General features: G+C 61.3%; 1 protein-coding gene across 2 annotated transcripts in view; it reads right to left on the bottom strand.

Annotated features, from left to right (window-relative positions):
• CPNE9 (copine family member 9) overlaps window positions 1-9780 on the bottom strand; it is a 25297-nt gene that overhangs the window by 13348 nt on the left and 2169 nt on the right. The window contains exons 2-8 of one of the 2 annotated variants that reach the window (XM_034777464.1): window positions 9072-9148; window positions 7581-7644; window positions 3758-3861; window positions 3530-3634; window positions 2623-2664; window positions 1506-1581; window positions 837-890 (exon numbers count right to left, since the gene is read on the bottom strand). In XM_034777464.1, the coding sequence (XP_034633355.1) occupies window positions 837-890; window positions 1506-1581; window positions 2623-2664; window positions 3530-3634; window positions 3758-3861; window positions 7581-7644; window positions 9072-9148 (522 nt within the window). Of the gene's footprint in view, window positions 1-836; window positions 891-1505; window positions 1582-2622; window positions 2665-3529; window positions 3635-3692; window positions 3862-7580; window positions 7645-9071; window positions 9149-9780 lie in introns of those variants that run through there. The other variant, XM_034777465.1, reaches the window with a different exon arrangement.

Genomic DNA, 9780 nt, shown 5'->3' with positions numbered 1-9780 from the left:
CCCCCTGAGATAGGCCCCCCCCCACAGACAGCCCCCAGAGACAGACCCCCACTGTCCCAAGAGACAGGCCTCCATGAGATAGCCCCCTGAGACAGGCCCCTGCTCTCCCCAGAGACAGCCCCCCCGAGACAGGACCCCTGGGACAGGACCCCCGAATCAGACACCCCTGAGACAGCCCCACGTGACAGGCCCCCGCTCTCCCCGGAGCGACACCCCGAGACAGGTCCCCCCCCCAACAGACCCCCCCCAAACCCCCCCCCTGAGATAGCCCCCCCCCCACAGACAGCCCCCAGAGACAGACCCCCACTGTCCCAAGAGACAGGCCTCCATGAGATAGCCCCCTGAGACAGGCCCCTGCTCTCCCCAGAGACAGCCCCCCCGAGACAGGACCCCTGGGACAGGACCCCCGAATCAGACACCCCTGAGACAGCCCCACGTGACAGGCCCCCGCTCTCCCCAGAGAGACATCTAGAGACAGTTACTGGAAACAGAATGTCAGAGACCACCCCCCGGACAGACCCCCAACAGACCTCTGTCCCTCCACTTAGAGACCCCCCAAATACCCCCCGTCTCCCCAATAACCCCCCAAAGAAACCCTCCCCCACTCTGCAGGGAGACAGAGCTGGAGACACCCCTCTCCTGTCCCCCCCAGGACAGACAGAGGCTGCAGGGCAGGCGCAGGGGTTGTCGGAGCTGAAGGGAGGGAGCCGTGAGGTGCGTCACCAAGGGGGCAGGGGGCAGCATGCAGTGGGCAAGGGGCAAAGAGGGAGTCGGGGGCACTGCCTGGCCTGGCGGGGGCGTGCATTCCCTCAGGGGCTCCGGCAGGTTTCACTCACCGTTCCAGAGTTGATGTATTTCTTCTTCTTGCATTTCTTCTTTGGATTTAACACCTGATGGAAGCAGAGGAATAGTTCAGAGACCCCAACATCAGCACACACACCCCAGGTGTTCCTGACAGCCCCCCAGCCGCCAGCCCCACAGGTGTTCCTGACAGCCCCGCCCCGGGGAACCAGACCCTCCGTGCTGCCAGCCCCACTGGCAGTTACTGTCAGCCCCCGACCATGCTGCTAGCCCCTGCCGCTGCTCCTGACAGCACCCCCATATCGTCACCCATGGCTGTTCCTGACAGCCCCCCCTGGCCGCCAGCCCCCCAGGCTGTTCTTGAGACACCCCCCCATACTACCAGCTGCCCTGTACCGCCAGCCCTGCTGGCCGTTCCTGACGACCCCCCTGGGCTGCCATCTCCCCCAGCCATTCCAGACAGCCCCTCTTTGCTGCCAGTTAAATTCCCAAGCCCAGAATCTCGCCTGGATTCTAACCCTGCAGCAAACGCCACGTGAGTGTGGCCCCCACGAGAGCCGCCAGCCTAGGCAAACGCCTGCCAGCCCAGAGCTGCCCACTGGGAGAACTCCTCCATGCCCCCGAGCTGGCCCAGGCCCCCGACCCCAGCGGGGCTGAGCCAGACATGGGGGGAACCAGGAGAGCTGGGCAGCAGCAGGCCTCACCTCATAGACTGTGAACTGGCTCTGAGCGCGGGAAAGCTCCCGGTAGCTCGTGGCAAATTCCCCGATGAAATCGTGGCTGTGTGCAGAGAACGAGCACAAGGCAGGCGTTAGTGGGCAGCACGGATACTCACTCAGCCTGTCGTGGGGGGAGAGGGCACAGGGGGCCTCGCCCACTATAACCTGGCACACCATGGGCATAGCCTGGGAGACAGCCCCGTACTCTGACCTCTCAACCCCACTCTCCTCCCAGAGCTGGGGACAGAACCCAGGAGTCCTGGCTCCCAGCCCCCCTGCTCTAACCCACCAGCCCCCACTCCCCTCCCAGCGCCGGGGAGAGAACCCAGGAGTCCTGGCTTCCAGACCCCCTGCTCTAACCCACCAGCCCCCACTCCCCTCCCAGAGCCGGGGAAAGAACCCAGGAGTCCTGGCTCCCAGTGCCCCCTGCTCTAACCCACCGGCCCCACTCCCCTCCCAGAGCCGGGGAGAGAACCCAGGAGTCCTGGCTCCCAGTGCCCCCTGCTCTAACCCACCAGCCCCCACTCCGCTCCCAGGGCCGGGGAGAGAACCCAGGAGTCCTGGCTCCCAGCCCAGTGCCCACTAGCCCTTGCCTCACAGGCAGGGCAGAAACGGGGTGGCTGGAGGATGAGAGAAGGGGCAGCCCTGGTGCCCAGACACAGGAGCCTTCCAGCAGGCAGCCCCAGCAGGGCGGCGAGGTGGGGCCCAACGGGTAGGGGCAGGAACCCAGCCAGGCCAAGGGCTGCTCCCGCTCGCTCTGGACAGACTCAGGGACTGGCTCCCTGGGCCCCAGAGCTTGGAGGCCGGCTGAGGAGACCCACTGGCTGCGGGGTGGCCAGGAGAGCAGTGGCATGCGCACAGGCAGCAGCCCAGGGTGAGCCCAGGGAGAGCAAGGGGGAGGGAGTTATGGCCAGGGCAGACCAAGGATCAGGCCCAAGGCCAGACAGTAGCTGGCCGGGGGGGGGGGGGGGGGGGGGGCGGGGGAGGGCCCGCCGCCGGGCGGGCGGGCGGGGCGGGGGGGGCCGGGGGGCGGGGGGGGGGGGGGGCAGGCACTGGGGACGTGCCCCCGCCTGCCCCTGGGCTCCTCACGGCCTGGTCCCACCTTCCATCCCGGTCCCAATCGTACACGTCTATCTTCACCGTCCTGAAATACAAATGCAGGCAGCAGGTTAGAGAGCACCCAGGATGGCCTGGAGAGCCCTGCGGGGCCTGGCACCCCATGCTTCAACCTGCCCACCCCCGGGCCCCCACTGGGGCCCTGCTCCCCCTCCCCTGTCCTCACCCCCAGGCCCCCACTCCCCCATCCCTCCCCCACTCCTCCGCCGGGGCCCTGTTCCCCCAGTCCCCCCAGTCCCCCATCCCTGCCCCCACTCCCCGATCTCCACCCCCGGGCCCCCACTCCTCTGCTGGGGCCCTGTTCCCCATCCCCGCCCCCAGGGCTCCCACTCCCCCATCCCCCACTAGTCCACTGGGGCTCTGTTTCCCCACTCCCCCATCCCCACCCACACTCCCCCATCCCTTCCCCCACTCCCCCACTGGGGCCCTGCTCCCCTGCTCCCATCCCCTCCCCTGCCAGGGATCCGCTCCCCTGTCCTCACCCCCAGGGCCCCACTCCCCCATCCCTGCGCCCACATCCCTGTTAGGGCCCTGCTCCCCCATCCCCGCCCATGGGTCCCCACTCCCCCATCCCTCCCCCACTCCTCCACCAGGGCCCTGTTCCTCCATCCCTGGCCCCGCTCCCCCATCCCCTCCCCTGCTCCCAGAGCCCCGCTCGGCCAACCCCTTCCCAACTCCCCCATCCCCGCCCCCAGGGTCCTGCTCCACCATCCCCTCCCTCCTCCCCCAGGCCAAGCCCCTCCTGCCCCCCACAGGACTGGCCTAGAGAGCTGCCCTTCCCCCAGGGCTCTGCTGTGCCCCGGAGTTTGTGTGTCTGGGATCTGCCCGCGTTCTGGCTCTGTGCGTGCAGCCCCCGGTGGCAGGACAGGATGGACACGTGTCTGGCTCCTGACCTGTCGTAGTCCCCGTTGCACAAGGCTCGCACGGGGATGGAGAATGGCTGCCACACCGGGTTGAGTGTGTTTTTCACTACTTCTGTCTTGTGGCAAATCGTGAACCTGGAGGAGGCACCAGAGAAGTGGGGCTGAGGGCAGGCACTAGCAGGTAGGAACCCACCCCAGCTGCTCCTCGCTGGGCGCCTGCCCCATGCAGGGTGGGGCGTCGCACGGCCCCACACGTACGTGCCATCCTCGTTGCTGCGGTAGAAGACGAGGAAGGGGTCGGATTTCCCGAAGAAGTCCTTCTTGTCCAGCTTGTTGGCGCAGAGCTGCATGGTGACAATGTCCTGAAAGAAACGGACTCCATCAGGGTGGGGCGGGTCAGGATCCAGGCACACGGTGGATGGTGAGGGGCAGCTGCTGATGCAGGCAGGAGGGGCCTGCACCATGGTAGCCAAGCCCCCTGCTACCCCATCCTGCCCCCCAACTCTACCAGTGCCCCCCATCCTGCCATAAGCCCCCTGCTATCCCATCCTGCCATCAGCCCCCTGATACCCCATCCTGCCCCCCAACTCTACCAGTGCCCCCTATCCTGCCATCAGTCCCCCATTACCCCATCCTGCCCTCAACTCTATCAGTGCCCCCGTCCTGCCATCAGCCCCCTGCTACCCCGTCCTGCTCCACAACGCTACCAGTGCCCCCCTGTGATGTTGTGCAGTCTATATGGCTTTATAAAAATATAAGTGAATATAATGTAACTGGGATATGCTTCATGCAAAAGGTCTCTTGTAAGGTATCATTACAAAGCTCATAATCTACTGAGTGTGATCATCCTATTTGTAGAAATGTACCACTCTTGTATCTGAAACTAGAAATATGAAATATAACTCTGAGGGCCTATTGTAATTATGTAAAGTGTGGGCCATTAAGGATGGTTTGGAATCTTGATGACTCCCATTGTCTGCAGATGGCTGTATTTACCTGTGAGTCTTCCTGTATATGTGTGTGCTGGCAAGTGAGTAATGAAGTCTTGCAGTGACATGTGATCATGTCACCTGAACTGGAATCCATCTTTAATCTGGTGCTTTTCCAGGGGGAGGGGGGGGGGGTGGAAACCCAGAGGGACAAAGGGTTCCCGCCTTATGCAAAAGATATATAAAGGGGGGAAGAGAACAAAGGAGAGAGAGGAGCCATCATGAAGAATCCCCTAGCTATCACCTGAGCTGCAACAAGAGCTGTACCAGGGGAAAGAATTGTGCCCAGGCCTGGAAGGTGTCCAGTCTGAGAAAAACTTACTGAAGCATCTCTGAGGGTGAGATTATCTGTATTCAGTTTGATTAGACATAGATTTGCGCATTTTATTTTATTTTGCTTGGTGACTTACTTTGTTCTGTCTGTTACTACTTGGAACCACTTAAATCCTACTGTCTGTATTTAATAAAATCACTTTGTATTTAGTAATTTACTCAGAGTATGTATTAATACCTGGGGGAGCAAACAACTGTGCACATCTCTCTATCAGTGTTATAGAGGGCGAACAATTTATGAGTTTGCCCTGCATAAGCTTTATGCAGGGTAAAACGGATTTATTTGGGTTTAGACCCCATTGGGAGTTGGGCATCTGAGTGCTAAAGACAAGCACACCACTGTGAGCTGTTTTCAGGTAAACTTGCAGCTTTGGGGCAAGTGATTCAGACCCTGGATCTGTGTCTGGAGCCAGACGGGAGTGTCTGGCTCAGCAAGACAGGGTGCTGGAGTCCTGAGCTGGCAGGGAAAACAGAAGCAGGGGTAGTCTTTGCACATCGGGTGGCAGCTCCCAAGGGGGTTTCTGTGATCCAACCCATCACACCCCCATCCTGCCATCAGCCCCCTGCTACCCCATCCTGCCGCCCAACTCTACCAGTGCCCCCTGTGATGAAGTGGGACTGTTCTTGTTTCCTCTGAATACTGTAGGAGTGCCTCAGTTTCCCCTATGCATTTCTTAAGCCTCTAGGTGGTGGGATAAGGGGGTGTAATTGTTGCAGAGCAAAGGGCCGACACTCTGTCTCCTGGCAACTAATGGCCGGGGCCCTTCCCCCCTGCAAGGTGATGCTAAAGGTGTGGGAGAACAAAGGAATCAGGTAACCTCCTGGCCCGGTGTGATGTTATTGATATACTCTGGGACCGTATAGATCATTGTTGCAACCAAGGTCCTATAGTGGCACCCAGATCTTGTGTAAAGGGGGTGAAATGGGGTGTCTAAGACAAGGTTATGGTTTACTGGTTATAATTATGCTGTCTATATGTATGTATCAATTTTGTAGTTGAAGTTAGGAATATTGGCTCTATACTGTCTGTATTTCAAACTTAGGCTATGCTGCTGGGTGACATCCCAGACAAACTGGTGTTAGCTCTGCCTAGCCTGCTTGATGGCCCATTAAGGACCATCAGCTATACAATGGACCCATTGAGAGAAGGCAGATACGCCTTGTAACTCAGCAAAGTATGCAGGGACTGGCCCATGTGACTCCAGACTCCATTTTGCTGTAATTTTCCACGGTAAGAACAAAGGTGTTCTTACACCTGGAAAAGACTATATAAGGCTGATGCCTCATCTCCATCTTGTCTTCAATCCTGCTTCATATCTCTGGAGGAACTTTGCTACAAGCTGAAGCTTTGAACAAAGGACTGAGGACCCATCCCAGCGGGGGATGTATTCCAGAGACTTGATTTGAACCTGCAGTTTATTCCATCGCTGCTGCAAGCCTGAACCAAGAACTTTGCCATTACTGTATGTAATTGATTCCATTTAACCAATTCTAACTCTCATCTCTATCTTTTTCCTTTTATGAATAAACCTTTAGATTTTAGATTCTAAAGGATTGGCAACAGCGTGATTTGTGGGTAAGATCTGATTCGTATATTGACCTGGGTCTGGGGCTTGGTCCTTTGGGATCAGGAGAACCTTTTTCTTTTACTGGGGTATTGGTTTTCATAACCATTTGTCCCCATAACGAGTGGCACTGGTGGTAATACTGGGAAACTGGGGTGTCTAGGAGACTGCTTGTGAGACTTGCAGTTAGCCAGGGGGTGAGACCGAAGTCCTCCTAGTCTGGCTGGTTTGGTTTGCCTTAGAGGTGGAAAAACCCCCAGCCTTGGGCTGTAACTGCCCTATTTGAGCAATTTGTCCTGAGTTGGCACTCTCAGTTGGGTTCCACCAGAACCACATTGTCACACCCGGGAAAGGAACAAAGCCCAGAGGTCGAGGGGCTGGAGGGTGAGTCAGTTTGGGGCTGGCTGGGGACGTGGAGTGAGTACAGACGTGGGTGTCTGGCTCACTGCCCCCAAAATGGACCAGGCTGAGGGGTCCCGTTCTCTGTACCTACAAGCTCTGTTTTAGACCATGTTCCTGTCATCTAATAAACTTCTGTGTTACTGGCTGGCCAAGAGTCACGTCTGACTGCGGAGTTGGGGGGCAGGGCCCTCTGGCAGCCCCAGGACCCCGCCTGGGCAGACTCGCTGTGGGAAGTGCACGGAGGGGCAGAAGATGCTGGATGCTCCAAGGTCAGACCCAGGAAGGTGAAGCCGTGTGAGCTTCTTGCCCTGGGGACAGTCTGCTCCGAGAGAGACTTCACCAGAGCCCTGCCCAGCTCCGTAGGGAGCAGCTCCAGGGCATTGCCCGGGGACTCCGTGACACCCCCATCCTGCCATCAGCCCCATGCTACTCCATCCTGCCCCCCAACTCTACCCGTGCCCCCCATCCTGCCATCAGCCCCCTGCTGCCCACACGACTAACTGGGCACTGGGGCAGGGAGCCAGGGCCAGCGCAGGCCCCAGGCAGATGGCATGTTCAGAGCCTGTAGGGCAGGCCCTGCCCGACTTGGGCCACCCCACTGACATGGGGAGAGCGGCGCCCTGCCCAGACCCATGCCTTCTCCACACGCACACCCCTTCGGCCCCCCAACACAGCCCCCCACGTACACATGCCTCAGCCCTCCCCTGCCACCATCGGCCCCCCAGCGTCCCGTGGGTCCTGCAGCCAGCCCCGAGCGGAGGCAGCACGCCCGGGCCCGTGAGACGCACTCACCCGGCAGTTGCTGAGCTCCTCAGCTGACAGCAGGATGGTCCCACACTTCTTCCCTGGGACCCCCCTGGGACAAGAAACATCCCGTTAGCGCTGGCAGGAGCGGATGGCAGGCAGGACAGGGGTGCGGCTGCAGAGGGTTTGGCTGCTCCCCCCCTCCCCCGGGTCCTGTCTGCCCCATTGTGAAATCAGCATTTCAGCCCCCTGAAGGGCCAAAGCCAATGACCAGAGCAGAGCACTTGCCCAGCAGGGGGCGCTGTGGGTGCAGGGCGCTGGCTGTGGGGGGCTCCCAGCAGGGGGCGCTGTGAGGGCGGGGCAGGGCGCTGGCTGTGGGGGGGCTCCCAGCAGGGGGCGCTGTAGGGGCAGGGCAGGGTGCTGGCTGTGGGGGGGCTCCCAGCAGGGAGACTGGGGGGGGGGGGCAGGGCAGCGCCCTGGGCTGGGGGGAGCAGATACATTGACAGGTGTGGTGGGTGGCAGGGAGCTCTGGTGTCTCCCTGGCCCCCTGTGCTGGGCACGTCCCTGCCGCACTGTCCCTGAGGGAGCTGGAGTGTGGCCGGCAGCAGGGCCTGAGCCTAAGACGCCCACCACGGGGGCGGAAGGTCAGACGAGGCTCCCGGGCTCCCAGCCCCCTGTGCTGCAGGCAAGCTGATGCACGAAGCAGGCCCTGCAGATTTCAGGGGGGTTTGCTTGGCACATCCCCACTGCCCTCAGGAGGGAGAGCACGTGCTCTGCCGGCCGCGGGGACCCCTTCCCTCGGGGATCCGCGCCCCACAGGGGACCAAGCCCATGGGAACTCGCTGGCCCCTCCAAGCCGCCTTTCTGCCAGCGGGCAGGGCCAGGAGCCCTGGGGGCAGGGCAGGATGGTCCCTGGGGCTGCGGGATGTTGTTGGGGGTCCCCCCCTCAGCACAGCCTCCCCCAGCTACACCCTGAAGAAGTCGTCTCACTCTCTTCCTGGGCCTGTGTCTGAGTGCGGCTGGCCCTGCTGCTCCAGGCACCGCGACAGGCCTGCCCAGCCAGCTCCCCATGTGCACTGTGGCATGGGCCTGGGACACGGGGCCTTTCCCCTCTGGGGGGTGCTGGCTCTGACCTAGCTCCAGGACAGGGGCGGGCTGTCTGGCTGGGGGGCAGTATGTGGGGGCAAGGACTGGCTGGCTGGGGGGCAGTATGTGGGGGGGCAGGGACTGGCTAGCTGGGGGGCAGTATGTGGAGGGGTAGGGACTGGCTGGCTGGGGGACAATATATGTGGGGGTAGGGACTGGCTGGTTGGGGGCATTATGGGGGGGCAAAGACTGGTTGGCTGGGGGGCAGTATGTGGGGCGGCAGGGACTGGCTGGCTGGGGGGCAGTATGTGGGGGGGTAGGGACTGGCTGGTTGGGGGCATTATGGGGGGGAGGGACTGGCTGGCTGGGGGGCAGTATGCAGGGTTATAGGAGTCCTGCCCCAGGCCCTCCCCCCTGCACAGAGCCCCCAGGAGCAGGCGAAGGGAGGCTCACGTGAGGGGTCTCTCCAAGCGGCTCCGCTGGGATCCGATCACTTCGCCCAGTGCCACGAACGCCTGGCCCAGAAAGTCCTGCCAACAAGGTTCGCTAGTTAGGGTACACAGAGCACTGGTCTCGCCCGCAGGTGGGGAGGGCAGCCCATGGCATGTCCCCAACCCCCACCCCAGGGCGCCCCCAGGGCAGGACAGCTCAGAAGCCCCAAGTCCCACCCTGGGTTGCCCCCAGAGCTGGGCGGCTCAGTGCACACCCCACCCAGGTGGTGGCAAAGTTTGCAGATGACACTAAATTACTAGGATAGTTAAGTCCAAAGTAGCCTGCAAAGAGCCACCAAGGGACCTCCCAAAACGGGGTGACAGGGCAACGAACTAGCAGATGAAATTCAGTGTTGACATATGCAAAGTAAAGCACACTGGAAACATAATCCTGACACTACATACGTGGGCAGTGGGCGAAGCGTCCCCTTGGGGTGGCTAGCCCCCTACTCCACCTCTTCCATTTGAGGCCTCGCCCCTGCTCGCTGCTCTCAGCCCCCCTGCCCCGCTAGTCCCAGCCAGGGCAGGGGGGCTGAGAGCTCAGACCCTCCTCCTATGGCTCCGGCTGGGGTGGGAGTTGAGAGCTCGGTCAGGGCTGCCACCCCACCCATGGCTGCACCCCTTCCTCCATGGGCTCCGCCCTGTTCCACCCACAGCCCCCCCCCCCCCCC

This window comes from Trachemys scripta, chromosome 7 (genome assembly GCF_013100865.1).
Source record: "Trachemys scripta elegans isolate TJP31775 chromosome 7, CAS_Tse_1.0, whole genome shotgun sequence".
NCBI classification, from domain to species: Eukaryota; Metazoa; Chordata; order Testudines; family Emydidae; genus Trachemys; species Trachemys scripta.
This window is presented reverse-complemented; position numbering and strand designations above follow the sequence as displayed.